The sequence below is a fragment of the Micropterus dolomieu genome, linkage group LG06, assembly GCF_021292245.1.
Source record: "Micropterus dolomieu isolate WLL.071019.BEF.003 ecotype Adirondacks linkage group LG06, ASM2129224v1, whole genome shotgun sequence".
Taxonomy (NCBI): Eukaryota; Metazoa; Chordata; class Actinopteri; order Centrarchiformes; family Centrarchidae; genus Micropterus; species Micropterus dolomieu.
The window spans coordinates 23528949-23551047 of NC_060155.1; the positions used below are offsets into that span (position 1 = coordinate 23528949).

At 40.9% G+C, this 22099-nt stretch overlaps 1 protein-coding gene across 1 annotated transcript; it reads left to right on the forward strand.

Moving 5' to 3' along the window:
- Nucleotides 1–960: 960 nt before the first annotated feature.
- Nucleotides 961–13802, forward strand: mmp14b (matrix metallopeptidase 14b (membrane-inserted)). Its single transcript, XM_046052394.1, has 10 exons — nucleotides 961–1561; nucleotides 8398–8546; nucleotides 8684–8806; nucleotides 9026–9333; nucleotides 9833–9994; nucleotides 10340–10500; nucleotides 10581–10719; nucleotides 10874–11024; nucleotides 12187–12302; nucleotides 12429–13802. The coding sequence occupies exons 1-10, from the start codon at nucleotides 1463–1465 to the stop codon at nucleotides 12884–12886; spliced, it is 1866 nt and encodes a 621-aa protein (XP_045908350.1). The 5' UTR covers nucleotides 961–1462; the 3' UTR covers nucleotides 12887–13802.
- The last annotated feature ends 8297 nt before the right edge of the window (nucleotides 13803–22099 follow it).

A 22099-nucleotide genomic window follows, 5' to 3' on the forward strand; every position in this document is an offset into this window, starting at 1 on the left:
AATAATCATCAATAAAATATTCATTAGTGGCAAGCCTATACCAACTACAACAGTAAAATGTTGCTTGCATATTAATACACAAATAATAATCTAATGATATACTATATAAAAGGATCTGAATAGTTTCTCCACCACTGGCACAATGTAGCCTGCAGTCATGATCTGGAAACCAGACAATCACGGTCTTCACAAAGGTAGAGAACAGATTTTTTTCCTCTTAAAGACAGCAGAAAGCAAGCAAGACAAAATAATCCAAGTTCAATGTAAGGCATGGATGTACAGTAGGTTATATACCTCACCTGACATATTACTGTTTAAATGTATGTGAAACATGTGCATTAGAGGGCGCAATTCCCCCTTTTAAACAGTTTAGTACTGCATATTGCACTGTACAGTTAGGGGCTTTTGTGCAGCATTCATTCAGAATCAGTGTGAGATAGAAGTATTAATTTGTTCTATGTAAAATACATGACAGTAAGGATAGCCAGTAATAAACTAATAATAGCCTAAATTAAAACCTAAACACTAACACTACGAAAATGACAGCATGACAATATGTGGTTTTGGCCTTGATCTTGAAAAGAAATGTAAGTGGAAAAACAAATTTTAAGGTGGCAGAAATGTCGTAATAAATGGATGAATTGTATGATAAGGTGAAACCATATTTCTATGGTGAGAGCAGATGACCATATGATAAATCACCCTAATGCATCTTCAAAATTTCGCTATAGAAACTTCCAAGTCAGGTGTAGCTCCGTACTTTGTTGAATTTATCATTCAGCTAAGTGTTTGTGATCTCTTCTCTGTTAATAATAACAGCATCGTGAACATAAGGACAGTCCAAGGGTAAGAGCAAACCGTGCAAAGTCTGAGGTCACCAAGTTGATTCCTGCGCTCCATGTCGGGGGGCGGGCTGATTTAGGAGTGGGAGGTTTACAGTTCTCTACTTTCCAGCTAAAGGTCTCCGGGGAGTATCAAACTACCACGTCTGCAGCGCGGAGAGAGGAGAAGACTAAAGGGGATCAAAATAACCCGACTGGAAGATAGGGAAGGGGTGACAGCGAGGAGTTAAGACTGCTTCGTGAAAACAAAGTCGATTGCAACATCTGGAGCAAAGCGCCAGCTGAATTTGGACATAAAATACGCGCAGCCTGCAGCCCCTGAGCCCCCTTCCGACTTCCTGCTTCCAGTAACGTCCGATAATTTGGTTAAAATTCACCAAAACGCGAGAAGAATGCACAAACTGGACAAATACCTCTCGTGTCTTAAGTAGCTTAAGTGGTAGCCTAAGTTGCAGAGACGCACAGCTGCATATCTTCGGGAAACTCCTTTTGTGCTCTCGAACACGGAAATTCATTTATGGGATACGTCTTTTCACAGATAATGTTTTGACAGCTAGCAAGTGAAGACTGCGCGTATCTGTCCGTTTTTGTTTTTGAATTGTTTTTTGGAGAGTCAAGTGATGGCACCAGAGCTCAAATCGCTTGTCCGACTGCTGCTGCTGGCGGTGGTGTGGGAGCTGAGCGCGCAGGGAGCGACGGAGCGACAAATCAATCCAGAGGTGAGAAATAAAGCTAGAGGTGACGAATAAGTCACAAAATAAATGAAGAATAACAGAATGAGGCACACAAATATACAACAGATTATTATAACCTGATTAATAAATCTAGAGTTGAAGAATAAAGCCAAAGAAATGATTATGTGATTTAAAAAAAAATGATATTAAAAGATAGGATAAGGAAATACATTTAGAGTTTAGAAAGATTTAAATCATGAGTGACTGAGTAATAGATTGTAGCCTCATATAAAAGAGTGAAGGATCTTTCCTGCTTCTAATTTCAATGATTTTCTGATTTCACAAAAAAAATAATAATCCGATTGTTAAAACATGGCACCCTTGTGTGTTGTAATTTCAACAGTTGCCTGTTGTTGGCCATGCAGGGACATGGGAAGGGCTTTGACCCTGGGTTAGAGGAAGCAGCCCATAATGATGATAGCGCTTGTGAAAACACTGAGAAACGCTGAGAGGGCAAAAGCAGGAGAGCAAGAGAAGAAGCAAATGAGGAGAAATGCATGAGCTTGTATTGTGTTCAGGGAAGAGACAGAGGTAACTTTTGTGGGAATGTAGGGGGGGACTGATAGTTGTGGGTGCAGTTACATTGAGAGGGATGTGGGGATGTAATTGTTGACATCTGTCCTGAGTTATGGCTCAGCAGAGAGGGGGGAGGTGGGTTTTACAATCTGAGAGGCTCTGCAGCTTCTCAGCCATGGTGAGTTGTGGAAAAACACTGTAGTGTGAACTCTAACTCTGTGCATTAAATACTTCCCAGTGGGTTATCAAAGAATAACCTACTGAGATGCTGTAGCTGGTCTAAGTAGTGTTGTAGATCTGGCAAGACTTTGTGGAGTTTTTTCCTGTTCTGCTGTGTCTGCAGTATCAGCATCCTCCAACCCCACAGCCAGTGGAGCATTAGGAAGTTCTGTGTTAATGTTGCAGGAAGTGACATTGTTATGATACCCCCTACACACCTGCTTCCTTCACTACCATGAGTAAATACTGTGTGTGTGTGTGTGTGTGTGTATGTGGTGTATGTGAGATTTTGTGGACACACAAAAGCAGAGAAGCCTAAATGATTTTGGTAGGTCATACAGCGCCTCCAGTCTCTCTAATCACTGTATCCTGCCTATGGCCTATGTAATTATAATTCCAGCTGTGCTAGTGGAATAAAATTGAGTTAACTTCATTGACCTACATAAGACCGTCAACTTAAAGGCACACTCTGTGATTCAGATGTAAACAGAAGAGCTGGCCTAGCACCACAATTCAAAACCCAAGGTTGGACCCTGCTACCACTTAAAAACGTTATTATTGAAATACAATTAAATCTAAGTTATTCGTATTTTGCTGCGAAAGGATTGTTTCCATCAGTAATACTTGTAAACACAAGGATTATATATAAGAGTAAAGGAGAAATACACAAAAATATACATTTTTCTCAATAAATTTAAGTCTTAAATGACATATGTTAAAGTAATTTCTATTATTTAATATATATTCAAAGGAGCAGATATCTAGTGGCTCAACCAGCAGCAGTAGTGGGGAGGCAAATTTAAAGAGATTTCTTTAATCAAGCTTTAGATGTGGTAACAATGAGATGGTTAATTGTTGAAAAATGATGCAACACAAAGTGCAAAATCCAAGTAAATTAGGTATAAATTAAATAAAAATTATAATGATATGAACACAGTAATACTTTCACTTAAATTTACATTGCTGACTCCCTTTTGATGCTATTGGCAAGATAAACTCAAAATATTAATTGTGGCAAGTAATGCTTAACAACATACGCTAAACAATGAGATAAATTAGATGAGACTCAACATGTTTGCCAGATCAAGCACTTAAAACTACCTCTAAGACATTTTTCTTGTATCAGCAAGTCTGAGAATACAAAAGGTAGTCACACTAGATATATATATATATATAGTCATATTTTGCATGTAATTGATCTGGGTGGAAGACAGCAAAAGTGAAACAGTAACCACTCATGAATGTAAAATTGAAACATGGAGATGAGCTACAAGTCAGTTGTTACTTTGGAAATAGGTTGAGTCATAAAAAGTCCTTTCATTTTGAGTTGATCAAAATAACAAACAGAACGCATTGAACATATCTAATGTCTACATAAGAGGAAGTGAAACTTTTAGCTACAATATAAGTAACAGTGATTTTTATGGTCATAAAGTCCCGGAAGGTCTTTATGTAGAAAGACTCAAGTTTCTGTGGAAATTTGCACCAAAGTGCAAGGAAATAGGCTTGGCCCAAAGTTTTCTGGAAAGTATGTTTGTTCATTAAGTTTATATTAATTTAGTGATTCACCTCCTCTGTTTTTATTAACGTTTTTATAAAATTACTGCTTCCTCTGCCTTTAGTTACATCATTCAAATAGGGGATGTGTGTGATCCCACGTGTTGCCTCAACAAACCCACAAGTCACCGGTATCAGTCTACAGTTTGGGTATTGTGTAGGATGTTTGTGTTTTAATTAACAATAAGTCTAATTAAGTGAGTGGTTGCGTGTGTGGAAGGATGCAGAAGTCATGTCCTGTAGTCTGTGGCAGAGACAGGAAGTGGGCAGTGGGTTTTTTATTTAGCCACTACAACACCTTGGTGTATCAGCACCCACCTGCCTGTGACAAACACACATACACATCCTCTCTTAAATGCGCACAGATCTTTTCCTATGCATGCACACACAGAAATGGCTACAAGCTGAGGTCATTCACAGCAAAGGAAGATAAATGGACTTGGAATGAATGAGATGATGAAAGCAAAGCAGAGAAGACAGTGAGGAGGCTGTAGATGACTAGAAAGGGAGGCATTGTGGTGATGGGAGTAATGCAATCTGGGAAATGGACAGTTGGAAAAAAGAAGCAATTATCCAGTTGAATAGGACAGGATGTAAATCATAGCTGCCATGCACATATTCTGTATGAATTTAGGTCCTTTTCCTTCTGATCAGAACAAGAACAAGCACTAATTTAAGATTATTCAGATTGGTTAAAATGGTAACTTTACACCAGTCCCATGCTGATGTTTTATTTGTAATTTAGAGGAAAGAAAGGAAGGAAGGAAGGGTGCGTAGTTTTCAGACAAAGCCACATCCTAAAGATCACCAGTGGGTGGCCTGAGGGAAGCCACCCTGAGGAAAGGTAGGACGTGTTATAGGAAATAAGGTAATATGCAAAGTCATTACCTCATTTCCTGTTCATAAAGGAAGCGAGTAATGAGCCAAATTTTGGGGAAATTTTTCTAATTTTTCCTGGAGATAAATCCTGCCATCGACATATGCTTGGGATTGACTTATTGCACAAATGACATTGGCAGATATGTGTGTTTTTCCACTCACTTGTCACCGGGTGTTATTGTTGTTGGCTGGAGAAATGGTTGTTTTAATAGACAGCAGCTGGGGAATTACATTGGCACACGCACATTTAAAGACCTTTCTACATGTGGAGCTCCTGGCCAGAGGGTTTGGCAAGGGTATAAATGCTTTCCTAAATGAACAGCGTTAGCATAGGGCAAATGTGCATATGGCAAGAAAGAATATAAAAAGTTTGATTTAAAGGTGTACCTACATACAAATTCCCTCACACACAAACACACACAATCACACGCTAACAGCCAATAACAAGCTGTTGCAAGTGAAGTGGGAGTAATAATTTTATACGTTTATGACATCTGACATAATACTGCAGCTCTCTGGACAGAATGAGTGGATGTGTAATAAGGAGCTGTGTGTGTGCTATATACCCCAGTATGCTTCAGTTGGACTCCCATCGCTGTTGACCAGACTTTCTTTCCATTGGCTCTCACCAAACGGAACAACTGACTCTCTTTCTTTCTTTTCTGAAATGCAATCCCTCCTTCTCCCTCTCTCATCCTATGCAAAACGAGTGCTCTTCCTCCTGACATCCATAGCAACCGTTGTTTGATTCTTGTAGATCTTCCATTAAACAATAAATCCACATCACTGCATAGGAACGAGCTGCGCCCTTTACGTCAAAATCCCAAATCTGGCTTCCTAAAAGTACCTTTGCTCTGTGCTTCTTATGTCTGTGCGTTGTTAAAAATCAAGGGATTAAGAGTGACTTTAACACGATAATGTTTCCATGCATCTGTTTTAAGTATTCCATGTCACTAATTCCCAACCAGGAAAGATTGTGGAGTAGCTCAACTAATAAAAACCCCCTGAAATTATGATTTGAATAATAATCATATTGAGTTGGTTGTAATATATGAACAACTGGGTTTAATAGTGCTGGAAAACCTTTTAGCAAGCAAGCAGAGCAGTTTAAACAGTTAGCTAAGCGTGATGGATAAATGATTTCAATTGAAAGCTAAAAGTAATGGATAAACAGTTGAAATAGTTAGCTTAAAGTAATAGAAAAATAATTTAAATCATGGGTTGTCAATGAAAGGGTCTCCAAGTTCATAGGAGAGGGCTGTAGGTGTACATTACATTATATTTATTTAGTGGATACTTTTATCCAAAGGGGCATACAATAAGTGCATTCACCTGTGTGGGTATAACCCAAAAATTGCAAGAATTGTGAAAGAACATCAACTCCATCAAATATACTGAACTACTTCAAGTGCTAAATTTAGAAAGAATAAGAGTTTTTTAATTTGGGGCTAAGGTGTAGTCTGTGTACAACAGACCGAAAAGGTTGGGAACCACTGCTCTACATCAAAAGGCTGTATTAGCATGGGCTGTCATCTCCTATGCCACTGTAAATAGTGACCATTTCCTCTTCCTGCTACTACTTTAGTTATTCACCCCATTAGTGTGGTCAAAAATAGCAGAGTGCGACGATGAATAAGACTCTGTCAAGTCACCTGAAGGAGCCATGAAAGAGGTGTGGGAGCCTTAAAGTTACAACAAATGTTCAGTGTCACCTAACAACAGTCTTTTGACTGAGCTGAGAGCAAAGAAAACATAGTCGATATCTAATAGAGAAGAATAAGGTTTCAAGTCAAATCAAGCCTTAAACACCCGTTTTCTTATATTCACAGTCCAATTCCAATACATCCAATTCTGAGATGCTAAAGTTTGTGTTTGACTTTCCCGCTCATGTGGATGTACTGTAACAGTGGCAAACAGTGAGTCTTTATGTGTCCACTGGAGCTCCGTGGGTGAGTCACAACCAGAAAGGGCTCATTCAAGGGTGAAGTCTAAACAGTGAGACCTCCATGTCTCACTGGACAGACAGACAGAGAGGGAGAGATTAGACCTTCATGGGCCTCCAAAATGCCATTCCGCCATTCTCTCCTGCCCAAACTCACACAAGTATAGGCATGCGTAAATATAAACCTACTAACCTGAGCACTTATTCTGATAGTCAGTGTCAGCACCACTTGCATACATTTTTCTCTGTACTGCACATCATTATTAGAAAAATGCTGAAACAAGGCGGTAAACCATGCTTTGACTTCATTGTATTTAGCAACTTTTAGCAGCAGATAGGCAATACAGCAATAATTGAGTGGCTCGGGGTGTGGTTGTTCATAAGCATTTACCCTCAAGTCTCTGGGTTTTCCATAAGAGAGGGATGAGGGAGAGGAGAGGACAAGGGGCGGAGTGACGAGGCGAAGACAGAGACATGGATGTTGGGGGAAGAGACTTTGAGGTTTGGATGCAATGAGGAAGAAATTCCCAGTTAAATTACTGACTGACGCTGCTGCTCAACTAGAGGCATCGGCTGAGGTTACCCAAGGCCTGAGTCTCACCCTGGGACACTCCCTATCTTTCTCTCTTCTCTCTCTCAATTCTCTTCTCTGCACAAACACCAACTATGCCTATGGTTTTTAATCCAAAACAAATAACAGATCACATTAAATTACGTCAATCAATCAAGCGCTAGCATATTTTTGACAGGTAACCTCCACAGTTGAGGCCATACTATATCTAAACAATAAAACACAACCTAAAAGTGCATTACAAGCTCACAAAGTGACTGTGTACAGCACAATATCACATTGGTCTCGGTTTTCACTGCGCTCACAATAGCCTCAGTGTTATTTTTCAGCCCTAGTTTGAGAGGGAAAGAGTTTAGGAGAAGCTGTGTGGGAGAGGTGCGGAGCAAAGCCGCTGGCACAGGTCCAGATTACAAACCAGCACCGCAGTGAAATAGGTTTCCAGGGGGAAAGTAAGGTCAAGCTCAGAACTCAGTGCTCATCATAAGTGCTTGAAGGGCTTCAAACGAATACTTTTCGGTTATAAGTTTCCCAATCTGCACTGAAACTCAAACAAATAGTTACAGAATAACTTCAATATAGAAACTGAAGTTAGTCTTTTGCACTTTGAGGGGGATTTCCTTGTTCAGTTTCTGTCTTGCAGAGTTTTTGTTCAAAACTGAACTATCTTTGTTTGGAGCTTTTTTTGGGCATGTTGAGTTTAGTTTCACTTAACTATGGTCCTCACCGGAGAGCCGAATGTTGATGGTTGAATAGCTTAGACATTAAATGGAGACATGCCAGGTGCTTGAAATGATGTTGCTCCGTCTGTTCAAAAATCCAGATACCAGAACACAGAAAGACATTATTCAAGAGCTTATTTTCACTGTCAGTGAGGAATGTGTTTTTCCAGCAGTCGCATAAAAACATCCTGAACTTGTAGTCCCTGTTACTTCATAATCAACATCATACTTAAGAGTACCTCTACCCTGGTTCAGCTCTGATAAACAACACAAATCAGCTGAGATATGACTTTCCGTGTCTGTTTCTAATTTAACCTTTTCTTTCTCTTCTGGATACCGAGAATGGTGTTTATTTGGTTTCATTTTGCAATATTACTCATGAGTCATACTGTTGTCTCCTTCTTGCTTTGCTTTAAAGTCATGGCTGCAGCAGTATGGGTACCTGCCTCCAGGAGACTTGAGGACCCACTCCCTCCGCTCCCCTCACTCGGTCTCCTCAGCCATCGCTGCCATGCAGAGGTTCTATGGCCTCACTGTCTCCGGCACCTTTGACACCAACACCATTGAGTGAGCACCTTCAAACAGATTTATTTCACATGTTGTGAAAGTACAACATCCAAACAGGGTTGCCTTCAATTCAATATTCAAATTAAAAGTAGTATTTATTACCTTACTTTGAGTGGACTATGTCTTGTCCTTGGCAGGGCCATGAAGAGACCACGCTGTGGCGTGCCAGATAAATTTGGTGCTGAGCTAAAGAGCAACCTAAGGAGGAAGCGCTATGCCATCCAAGGCCTGAAGTGGAACAAGAATGACATCACTTTCTCGTAAGTCAACAAATCTACAGAGGGTTGACTGAACAGTACGTAAAGCTATTTCACGTTATGATTGTTTTGCTTAATTTTTTCTTCGTACCCAAATAACCAATGTGAGAAAACCCAAACTGATGAGGTAACTACTGATGAACTGAAATGGTATTCCTATAAATAGTAAATAACTCCATGTCGCCCCCCCCCCATCTCCACACACAATTACACACACTTCAGTATACAGAACTACACTCCTAAGGTGGGTGAGTACGAGACCCACGAGGCCATCAGGAAGGCCTTCAGGGTGTGGGAGAGCGTCACCCCGCTTCGTTTCCGGGAAATCCCATACAGTTACATACGGGACAAGGTGGAGGAGTTTGCCGACATCATGCTCTTCTTCGCTGAGGGTTTCCACGGTGACAGCAGCCCATTCGATGGCGAGGGGGGCTTTCTGGCACATGCCTATTTCCCTGGTAACGGCATCGGTGGGGACACCCACTTTGATTCAGCTGAGCCATGGACAATTGGAAACCGGGATCTGTTAGGTGAGGGTCTGTTGAATCTATGTTGAAAGTGACATTATAAGAAATGAGGGATTTTTTTCGTTAGTGATTCCCTTAAAGCTGATGACACAAATATTGGGAGTTACTTTGTATGTTGGGAGCCAGGACTCTTAATTTTGCTGCTGTGAGCAAAACACGAGCATTAACAGGTTCAGTCTTGTGTTGGTAGTCTGTACATTTGAGGGAGTGAATGTCCTGGGTTATGTTGATACTGCAGAAATGAAGAAGTATTTATTTTTGGATTGTCAGCTGTTTGAGTCAGAGACATCTTCACATGACCTGCGGATAATTTTATTTTTGATTAACTTATGTGATAAGTTTTTGCGTGCATTTGAGTCACAAAAAAATAAGGAAACAGCAATATTTACTCCTTATCCATCAGTACTCATTGTCACATCAGCATGAGATCACACTCCTTCATTTCAAGTTTCTCCTATGCTTTTATTTATTTGACAAAAAAATCATTAAATGGTGTTTTCAGGTAATGATATATTCCTGGTTGCCGTGCATGAACTGGGGCATGCTCTGGGTCTGGAGCACTCTAATGACCCTTCAGCCATCATGGCTCCCTTCTACCAGTGGATGGACACCGATAACTTCATACTTCCTGATGACGATCGCAGAGGTGTACAGCAACTTTATGGTGCGTTATGGAAAATTTACTATCAAAAACACTGTCAAAAAAGAAAGAGTTCTGTCTTTTGGTTTTGGAAGCAAAAAGACTTAAGCGATACACCAACAGAAATCTGTAAACTTGAAAGGTTGCATCTTTCCAATGATGCGTCTTGTGCCACTTTTGTTCCAAGCCCTTTATGTTTTTCTTGTTTTTTTTTTGTGTAGTTCTTGGTACTCTTATTTTCTCTTTGCTGTCTGCTGCTACAATAACCTATTTTGTCCATGGGAGATCACTGAGTTTCATTTGATCTAACAGGATCAGCATTAGATTTTGTCTCCGGAAAATTATTTCCATATATCCTTGTTCACATAGGGTCTGGATCAGGCCCTCAGCCCCCTCTGGTAACACCCCGTACGCCGAATCACAATCCTGAGCCCACATATTCACCAGACAAGCCTCGCTTTGGCCCCAACATCTGTGATGGACACTTTGACACCATCGCCATCCTGAGAGGAGAAATGTTTGTGTTCAAGGTAAACCAACACAACCTTGTCAGACTTTTGATTTGACAGTTTGTCTAGCAGGCTGCTAATAAATCTCTTTTCTCCTTCAGGATAAATGGTTCTGGAGGGTACGTAACAACCATGTTCTGGATGGATATCCCATGCCGATTGGTCACTTTTGGAGGGGATTGCCCACTCATGTCACTGCTGCTTTTGAAAGGGAAGATGGGAAATTTGCTTTCTTTAAAGGTATATCTGAATTTAATATATAGACAGAACTTGAAAAAGAGTTCCCTTTTAAAAGCAATCATCTTCAAACAGGCGACATCTTGCAGTTATCTCATATGTTTTCTTACTCATGTTTCTGTGTCTGTGTCTCCTCTCTGCCTTTCTCTCTCTTCAGGGGACAGGTATTGGGTGTTCACTGAATCAATTCTAGATTCCGGTTACCCTAAGAGTCTTAAAGAAATGGGCACAGGGATTCCCAAAGATCGGATAGATGCTGCTCTCTTCTACACCCCCACTGGACAGACATTTTTCTTCAGAGCAAACAAGTTAGTCATCTTCCCTGTGTGTGTGTGGGTGGGTGTATCACATCCAACAACAAAACTGTGCTCAACTTTCTAAACTACTGATTCCAAAGAAAAAACATTTGCGTCACCACCACCAAAAGATATGTTATTAACTTTAAAGCCTCCCTATATTTACACCATTTTGTGAAAAAAAAAGAGTTGGGTAAAATGTCAGTGATTACAATGCAAACAGCCACCTACATAAGCAAAGTCCTTGACAAGTGTATGCTTTAATTTATAAAATAAAATAAAATAAAACTGAGATTGCACACACCCCAAGACCAGCAAACTCTGTCTTAGTCTTTTCTGTCCTAATCTGGCTGTTGGAATAGTTAACACCGGTCAATCTGCCATATTTCTTCAGAAGCAACATACATTTTGTGGTATGCCTAGTGGTTTAGTTCAGAAGCAACACACACACACACTGAATCAGAGTTTTTGGGGTCAAGAGCAAGTCATGTTTCAAGTAATTTGAGAAAAGTCCACATAAAGTCTAAATTTTGTCAGAACAAGTCTCAAGTCAAATCCTTTAGGATCAGACCAAGTCAGGTCATATGTCAATCAAAACAACTCCAAGTCAAGTCACAAGTCTTTCAGAGCAAGCTAAGTCAAACCTCAAGTCCTGTAGGCCAGGTGCAAGTCAAGTGGCAAATGTATTAGGCCAAAAAAAGTCAGAACATGTCTAAAATGCCTTCTTAAGTCTTTTAGGGCAAGTCTAAATCAAGTCTCAAGAGTATAAAGTCAAGTCTAAAATATTTATGGTAAAGTCAAGGACTAGACTCAAGTCATTTGAGACAAGTTCAAGTCAAGTGTCAAATATTTAAGGGCAAGTGAAAGTCAAGTCTTGCATTAGTCAGAACAAGCTTTTAGTCTTTTAGGGCAAGTCTGATTTAGTCTGAATTCATTCAAGATATGTCAAGTCTCAAGTAAATTATCAACTCCTTTAGGGGATGTCCAAGTCCAACTATTGAGTAATTCAAGACAAATCCGAGTCTCAAATCTTTTAGCGCAAATCCAAGTCAAGTATTGGGTCTTCATAATTAAAGTGCAAGTCAAGATTTAAGTCTTTTGGGGCTCTTGGTGTAACCATTAACTCATCACAGCTGTTCCTCTCTTTACCTTTTCCCTCTAACTCTTCGTTTAGGTATTACCGTTTTAATGAAGAATCACAAACCGTTGACGATGGCTATCCAAAACCTATTAGTGTGTGGCAGGGAGTGCCTGACAACATCAAGGCAGCCTTCATGAGCAAAGATCAAGGTAAGGGCAATGTGTTTGACATTACCTAGATTATTTTCTCACATCTTAGTATGGACCAATTCTTGTAGAAGTTGCTTTTCCTTTCATAAAGTTTTGTTTCTCACATTTCTTTCTTCCACTGCTCAGCGTACACGTATTTCTACAAAGCCAACAAATACTGGAAGTTCAACAACCAGGTAATGCGTGTAGAGCCGGGATACCCCAAATCAGCCCTTCGTGACTGGATGGGATGCCCCAATGAAGACCCCAAGACTGATGGAGGAAGAGGTGGAGGCGGACACGACAAGGACAAGGAGAGGGAGAAGGAGAAGGACAGGGAGCGGGAGGATAAGGACAGAACTAGAGATAGAGAAAGGGACAGAGAAAGGGAGAAGGAGACGGACAAAGAGCAAGAGGAGGTGATTATTATTGAAGTGGATAAGGATGAAGGGGTAGGTGGTGGCATTGGAGCAGCGGCGGTGGTGGTACCACTGTTCCTGTTAGTGTGTGTGATTGCGACGCTGGCAGCCCTGGTGTTTTTCCGCCGCTACGGTACCCCACGCCGACTCCTCTACTGCCAACGATCTTTACTGGACAAGGTGTAGACGGAGGAGGAGGGGAGGGAGAGAGGAGAGAAAGACAGGGAGAGAAAGAGAAAAAAAGTGGAAGGAGATGTTGAATTATGGATAGTAAGAGCAGGCGAGAAAGAGATAAAACTGGAGAAAGAGCAGAAGGAAAAGCACCAGACTTGCATTTTAAAATATTCTTACCACTGCTAGATTCCTTTTGCTCTATCTCTCAACCACTCCATCCTTCCATTTATTTTTCTCCCTCTTCTGTCTCTGCCTCACTCCTCGTTACTGACGCCAGCTCATTGCTGTTTGTTTTAGCTTTTTTCAATGTCTTATTATGTCTTATTTTTAGTTTTTATCAGTGGTCAGTGTTTGTGTCCTTGTGAATTTCTGCTTCAAACCTGCATCTTCATGGCGCCCATTCTAGCATGTTCCTTCAAGTAAGCAAAGAACGCGTTTGATCGCTCGTTCCTCCCCCTTGTTAACTTGCACACACATTTGGAAACCACAGTGGCATAGTCATTGTGTTTTTTTATCTTCCAGTAAAGTAACATGTCAGAGCCCGTATGGACCATAAAAGGGAAACATTAGCTGAAGTCCTCATGAAGCACAAGATACACTCATCTGAGTAAAGCAATAAACACAGCTGTCTTTTCCTTTTTATATCAGTGTCTTTAGTGCTGATTATTATTATAAATGATGTTATCATTATTATTATGACTATTACTATTATTGTTGTTCTCCGTGTAAAGAATGTTTTTTTGTACATTGTCATTAAAAGGTCCTGCTGGACAGTGACATACAGTTTTGAAAGTGGCCTTAATTTTATATATGTGGGGACAGTGAATGGGGAAGGGGGTTATGTATTCTTGAAACTTGATTGTTTTTTTGTTTTTGTTTTTACCTTGAATCCATCTCAAATGAAAATAAATTGAAGATCTAAAAATGACTCCTTTTTGTCATGGTACTTGTTTACAGTTTTCAAATCATGGTGCTACATTAGTCAGGGGTTATAAGCAGTTTAACAACAATGATAATGATTCTAGTGATAATGACAATAATGATAATGATCGAGTTTTCCTAATGAGATTGTGTGTGTTCTTACTCATATCTTTAAGCTTTTCTTACAAAATAAAGTCATTTCAAAAGGCTTTCTGTGCTTTGATTTTCACTTAGTAAATCATTCACTTAATGTTTCTCCTTTTATATCATCTTTCTGTGATTTCCTTTTAGCTCTAGTGGAGCCACCCACTCCCTTTAATGTAGAAATATTTCAATTTAGGCCTAACTGCTTTCATATAATCCACCTCTTACATAGACTCCTCACCTTTACCTCTCATACTGATCACATCGCTCCTCCATCTTCCCCAGTCTTCCTGGACCTCCAGGTTTCTTGCTCCCCGGCTGCACCACTCTGCATTACTGGGGCTCGAAAGCTGGCAGGCCAGAAACTGGGTCGGAAAATGCGGACTGCATCCAAAGCTTAAGTAGAAACAGGGATGAAGACGATTGTGTGAAGCCATTGCTGCACAGCAGGAAAACATATCTCAGCTATACAGTTAGAGAGACACAGTGTGTGTGTTCTTGTGTTTCCATACTTATGAGGACCAAAACTCCTTCACTAGGGGAGGATTATGAGGAAAATCATGCAAAGTGGAGGGCATGTTCTTTTCTTCAAGGCGTATGGTTTGGCTTTCGGGTTTGATAAGCAGTGGAGAGATTGCATTTTTTTATGATGGGCTCAGTGAGTGAATGTGGCCAATTCATGTCCTCACAAGTATAGCAATACAAACACGCTGTCATGCATGTTTTGCACAGCTATAAATGCCTTTATTTGTGCATTATGCACTGTGTATGTGTGCACCCCCACCCACCATGAGCCAATAAAAGCTCAAACAGCAAACTTGGGCGTCTCCCCCCTTAATTATCCCACTAATGAACGACTGCCATACAGTCGTATGAGACTCACAGTAAAGATGACTGACTGCGAGAGAAACAGAGTGGGTCGGGGTCAGCGCCTCTATGATTTGTTATGATTACAGAAATGGGGCTTTATACAGATAAAATGATGAGGTATTTTTCCTATTGTGCCAAAAAGATTTAGGGCACCCATTTGTCTCCACTTTGCTGCAGTGTTTTGATGAGCTGGGGCTGGGGAGAGAAGTCACGAGGCTTTTGGGGGGGAGAGAAGGGAGGGGGAGGAGATGAAGGAGGAGTGTGGAGGGTTAAGTCACATTTGGAGGCCAGAGATGGAGCAGAATTCCATGAACAACATCTGGAATTCCAACTGCATCATGTAGGCCAGACAAACAGTGGGACACGGCAATGAGGGGTGGGGGATGGGAGTTGGTATGAATTTGTTTAATTTGCTTTTCTGACTATCAAGGTCACAATAAAGGATATGTAAAGAAAAAAGTTTTATTTCTCCTCAGCAGGTTTCAGTATGGGGCTTTATTTGTGCATGTTTTCCTGACATGGGCACAAATCAAGCTGTGGATCTCTATTTGATGTTTTCTTTCTTGCCCAGCTGATTCTGCAGCGCAAAGAAAAGATTCACCTCAGCATAATTCTTTCCCACAGTCCTCTCTTTTCTTCTCTCTCTGTGTAACTGGAGAGCTTTTCTTCACTGTCTGCAAAATGGCTCACTTCTTTTTCACAAAGCCCAACAAAAGACCACACCACAACGCCCCAGCCTCTTCCAGCCTTCTCTCACATTTCACCCAGATAAATGAAATGTCATTTCTAGTACTACTATTCACTTAGTAGCTGACCTACAAACTCTTCAGTCTGTTCCTCCATGCCAAGTGCCTCACATCACATCCACTAATCTCAATATCTCATCTCTCTGTCTATATTAAACTCGACTCAACAAACATCATTAACAAGCTCCTTTTATTTCTTTGTTTCTGTATTTCTCTGTGCTGGACACTTCCTGTGCCTGTTTCAGTTGGCATGTGTGCAGCCTGTAGGCTGATGAATGGAAACTACCAAATAGGGGAAGTCCTGCTCTTGGCTATTGTGTCTCATAATAGCCATCCCGAACATCATACTGCAATTGCAGGACCAACCTCAGAGAGAAGACTGAGTAATTTTCCCATTAAATGAGAATGAATGATTAACAGAGAATGGTTAGTGTTGCACTCTGCCTGGTAACAAGGATGTGGGATGATGGTAAGGGACTTTTCTAAAGACAACTGCTGAGTAGCTATATAGGTTACATATGGTTTTCATTTGCATCTGTTAAATGCTCTTCCACATCCTACACACACCACTAAAACGGCAAACAGGAACAGAGGGTCTCTTTCTGGAGTCTCTGTCTCTTACACACAACCAAACACACATGCACAGATACGCTGACAGGTAAAGAACTTGATGCGGGGTACATTTCCTCCACCACAGAGCAGAGGTGACTTTTATTTGTGACCAAAGTGTTTCCAGAACAAATGGGAAGGATTGGCATGTTCACACTTATGTGAGAAGAATAATCAGGCCATACTTTCAATTAACCAATAAGCCAGTCTGCTGGCATCAATCCAGCAATTTAGTTCAGACACTTGCGAAAGTTTAAAAAAGAATAGTCGCAACTGATGAACCAGAGGATTCTATTCTTCCCATAATGCATTTGGAGTCTTTTTGTTGAGATTCTCTCTGCCTGGTAAATGCCAGGGTCTTAAGAGGTTAAGCTGAGATAACCCTGAAGACATCCCCAGACCGGCAGTTTCGTTCTGTAGGTCTGTCGAACACTTTGGTCCAGACTAAAACATCTCTGACTATTGGATGGATAGGCATGAAATTTTGTACAGACATGAATGTTTCCCTGTGGATGAATCCTAATGACTTTGGTTGTCCCCTGACTTTTCCTCTAGCACCACCATGACATTTTATGATTTTTTGAGTGAAATGTGTCGAAAAATATTGGATGGATTGCATTCCCCTCAGGAAGAATTCTAACAATTTTAACCTTTCAGCTAGCATCAGTATCATCATCATCATCATCATCCCCTTCAGCTTCAGCTGTACTGTGTTTGATGGTAATTAGCGTGTGTTAGCATGATAACATGCTAAACTAAGATGGTGAACCTGCTAAAAATTATACCTGCTAAACATCAGCATATTAATATTGTGATTGTGACCACGTTAGCATGCATATGTTAGCATTTAGCTCAAAGGAATTAACTGACATGAATGTAGTGCAGCCATTGGTCTTTAATAACAGTTGCGTGTTCCCTCCTATGACATACCAAACTGTTGTGAAAAGGTCTATCGTGCGTCAATGGATGTAACTGCTTTCTTGTTCATAGTTTTAGCTGCTACAATCACACACACACACACACACACACACACACACACACACACACACACACACACACACACACACACACACATACACACAGTTTAATTGTGGTATAAGCGGCCAGTGAAAGAGAGGGATCAATACCTAATACTTTTTTTCCGTTATGTCTGCATCTTATTATTCCATTTAGCTACACACAGAGCTATGCACGGAAAATAACTTTCCCCATTAGTTAAACATAACTTTTTTTGTGTGCCCCAGAAGTCCCAATCTCAGTTTTCTGATTCCTTGTGTATTTTCCCAACTGTTTGGTTTGGGATCTCTGTTTTCTTAGCCATGTCTGCCCCCTCAGTGCTGAATCTGCTTAAAGCCATCAGTTTAGAGCTACATGCCTGCTTTTGTTAAAACACAATGTCTGCACTTTAAATTGGGTGTGGTGCAGTGGGAGCAGTCTTTTTTAAATGTCGGAGAGAGTTATTGTGTGGGTGAAAAAAATACAGGTGCGAGGAAGTTGAACAATCAACTTCATAGGGTTGCTTTTTTTCTAACCCCTGTCTCACATGGCATGGTTTCCCAAGCCCTGCAGAAAAACACCTCCATCATAGGAGATGCTGATTCAGGCTCTCCAAGCCCAGCTACCCTCACCCTGACCCAGCCATATCCGCAAGGAAACCCCCCTGCTTCGCTCAGGGCCTGGTCAGGATAGTAGGAATTTCACCAGACATCTATATATACATACAGTCACTGTCTGAACTCTTGAGACCTCAAAACTCCTTATTCATCCTCCTCACCCGCCTCACATCTCCTGCAGTCTGTTAATTAAGTATCATACAACCTCATGCTTGGTTTTTCATTCTCTCCCCGCCTCTTCCATCGCAACAGGGCACATCTGGCTTCTATAAGCATATACATGTCATGACAAAGAAGAGGAGGGGGTAGAAAATAGGGGAGGACTGAAAGAGGAGGGGGGAGGGTGTGTATGTATCAAGGGAATTTGAACTTCAAGGAGTGGTAAGACTGACTGTCAAGATATCGCTTTATCGTCTTTCATCATCCCACATATGTTTTCATGACACGTGCCAGCTTCCCTCCAGGTAAAAGACTAAAAAGAAATCTGTAAGATCAACTATGCATGTGTGAGAGAGAACAATGAGTAAAGAGGATACAGACAGAGAAAGAAAACCTCCAAGCCAGAGGAGAGTAAGAGTAAAGTCAGTGAGACATGCAGAGATCAGAAAGGCCACATCAGAGGTTGCCTTTGAAAGTGGAGCTTAGTGGGCCTCTGCGCTGAGTTCCTAGCAGTGCTGGACACAAAGACCTATGTGGTTACACTGAGGAGCGGAGGCCTGGGAGGAGGGGAGGAGAGGAGGCGTTTTAACACTGCTTACAGAGCGAAAACATATTGTTTTTACTGCCCACTCATCAGCATAAGAGTGTCCTTGCTCAGCTGCCTCGCTGGTCATAGAGACCTTTACCATTGACCTGAGCTTTACACCAGACACAGGTGGTCTGCTGTGGTCCTCCAGCTGTCCCTAGAGGTTCTGTAAAAGACCCACAACTGTAGAAATGTTGTTTTTGAGTCATCTCTTCATCTGTGGACACAGTGCTGTCCAGCTGTTCCACTTTAGTTTTGCTAAGATCAAGGATCTTTACCAAATCTGGCACACCACATAGCTGGGCAGGTCCTGGGGCCTGATTTATAAAAATGTTCTACATATACATATACATATATAATATCTACATATATTTAAACTTGAATTTATGGTTTTAAGATTATTTCCAACAGAGTGCTTAATGTTCAATTCATAAAAGATACTGAGCATAAAAATCCTTGCTTACGCTGGTTCTACGAAGCCCATTTATACCCAAATGCACTTGTGGTGTATGATTCAATCATTTGTGGCATGATGCAGCTGAATGGTGGCTGTGATTTACCAGAACTGTCACTTGTTTACCTCTGGAATTTCCAAGTAGCCAGGATTCCCAAAGTGGACACAACAGACTGTAGGGTCTACAGGTACTGTACGATTACAGTGTCTTCCTTTCCAGATTTGGGGCTAAACCCACACACAAATGTAGCAGAACATACAGTGGCAAGAAAAAGTATGTGAACCTTTTGGAATTTCATGGTTTTCTGAATAAAATTGTCATAAAATGTGATCTGATCTTCATCTAAGTCAAGGGTATTGACAAATGTAATGTGTCTAAAATAATAACAAAAAAATTCTGATCCCTCATGTCTATATTGAGAACAACCACAAAAAACTCATAGTGCTTGTGGAAAAAGTATGTGAACCCTTGAGTTAATGACCTCAAAAAAGCACACCTGGAGTCTCGTTATGCGTTTGGACTATGTGTGGACTACAGCTACAGCTACTCAGCTATTTTGACTGATAAAAAACCCTCAAACTTTTGGAGTTTTAAAGAAGCACACGCTTATGTGAACCATGCCTTGCCAAAAAGAGCTTTCAGGGGACATCGAGATGGAGACACTTTGGGACTGTTACTACTCTACCAAGAAGTGAGCACGCAGTCAAAATGACACCAAGAACACAACAAAGACTCATCAATGAGGTAAAGAAACAACCCCGATTGACAGCCAAAGATTTGAAGGCATCATTGGAACTGGCAAAGTTATCTGTTCATGAGTTCAAGCAGGGTATCTACGGCAGGACACTGTGAAGAAAGCCACTGCTTACTAAAAAGAACATTGCTGCATGCCTGATGTTTGCAAAAGAGCACATTGACACTCAGACAGCAGTATTGGTACAATGTTTTGTGGACTGATAAAACTAAGATTGAACTATTTGGATGAACCACACAGCACTACATCTGGCGTAGAAGGGGCACGGCATATCCTCATGAAAACATCATCCCAACCGTAAAGTATGGTGGAGGAAACATTATGATTTGGGCCTGCTTTGCTGCATCAGGGCCTGGCCAGCTTGCGATCATTGAGAGGAAGATGAATTCCCAAGTATATCAGACAATTCTTCAGGATAATGTGAGAATGTCTGTACGTCAGCTGAAACTGTGTAAAAGTTGGGTGATGCAACAGGACAACAACAGAATGGCTTCAGAAAAACAAAATCTGCCTTTTGGAGTGGCCAAGTCAGAGCCCAGACCTCAATCCAATAGAGATGCTATGGAATGACTTGAAGAGAACCATACGCGAGACCTCCAAAAAATATGACAGAGCTAAAGCAGTTCTGCCAGGAAGAATAGGCTAAAATTCCTCCTGACCGTTGTTCAGGTCTGATCTGCAAATACAGGAAATGTTTGGTTGAGGTTATTGCTGCCAAGGAGGGTCAAGCAGTTATTAAATCCAAAGGTTCACATACTTTTTCCACCCTGCACTGTGACTGTTTCCACAGTATGTTCAATAAAAACATGGAAAGATATAATAATAGTTTGTGTGGAGTTAGTTTAAGCAGACTGTATTTGTCTATTGTTGTGATTTAGATGAAAATCAGATCACATTTTATGACCAATTTATGCAGAAATCCAGGTAAATCCAAAGGGTTCACATACTTTTTCTTGCCACTGTATGTTGGGGGACAATGGTGACTTAAAAACCATGAATTATCATGCGCAAAAAAAGTAGTTCTGGTTTCAGCGTCTTCCAATAACGAAAGAACAGCCATGGTTATGCTTTCTAATTTGACACACTATTTATACATCGCATCCTGTTCTTTAATTCAAAACAACTTGCATCTGACAAGTCATTCCTCACCTTTAATTGATAATTCCTATCACACTGTTCATAAAGCTAATGCAAATTCACGACAGGCGCGCAGGTGCATATGGGTCCCAAACTGCAAGACTCCTAACAAAACCAGCAGTAAAATCTGTTACACCAAGACTAGACTTTGCATTTCCATGTCTGTTTTAAAAAGAACCACTTGCACATGTATTTCTGCATTAAGTCATACTTTGAAATATTTAAATTCATCGTAAGTCCATTTTACAAATGAGGCCCCCTGGACTGCCCTTCCTGGTCAGGAGGTGAGCGAGAGAACTTATCCTGGGTTAAAGCTGCAGTGGGTAGTTATGCATTTTGAAATTTTATGAATTCAGTAACCACAATTAGCAGACTAAAATTCAAATTGGTCTGGGTCAGTTGGGGTTGACAGTCAGCAGATCAAAAAGGGAGTGATATGTTAAAGAGTCTATTCCTAAATGTTCATATCCAGTCACTGCCAGTAATTCTTCTGGAAAAAGTTTGACATTTGCAACAGAGGACTTCACTTGTCACTGCAGGGAGACAAAACAAACTGTAACCCCACCTGCAACAATACACTCTGTTGTTTGTCCAACCAACGCTTTTGTTTTGTTTGGGTATAACGAATAAGGCTGTGGAATAGCTTTCAACCATTAGTCTCAAATTAAATTTTCATTGAGAAACCTCATTATCTTTAACCTCCATCCTCAAACTCCCCAGAAACTCACTATCCAAACCATTTGGCCAACACATCACCACTTTGCCCTAAAGTTCAACTTATCTTCAAAACCTCCAACTCCCTGGCTTTTCTCCTAAGTGCCCCCTGCATGCTAGATAATCATCAAGATGAAAGACAAAATCTTTCTCCAGCAATCTCATTCTGCCCCAGTAAGAAAAATCTGTTCTTGGACTGCCAGGGAAGATGCCAGGGTGAAGGATTCACTGCTCCTCACTGAGTCCAGACACATGGAGTTGCATCAGGGCAGAAAAATGTTATGCTCAGCGACCATAGGGCTGTAATTACATAGGAGCACTGCTGAGCTCTGCAGGATGAATGTCAAGACTGGAGAGATGGAATAAAGGAAGGGAAGAGGGCAAATGCATGATTTACAGCAAACAAGAGGGCAAAGGTGGGTAAGACGGAGATAGATGGTACTGAGGGTAAACTATCCCAACTTGTAGGAAACTACAAGATTAGGATAAATGTTAAGTTAGAGCTGGCTGTCACCTT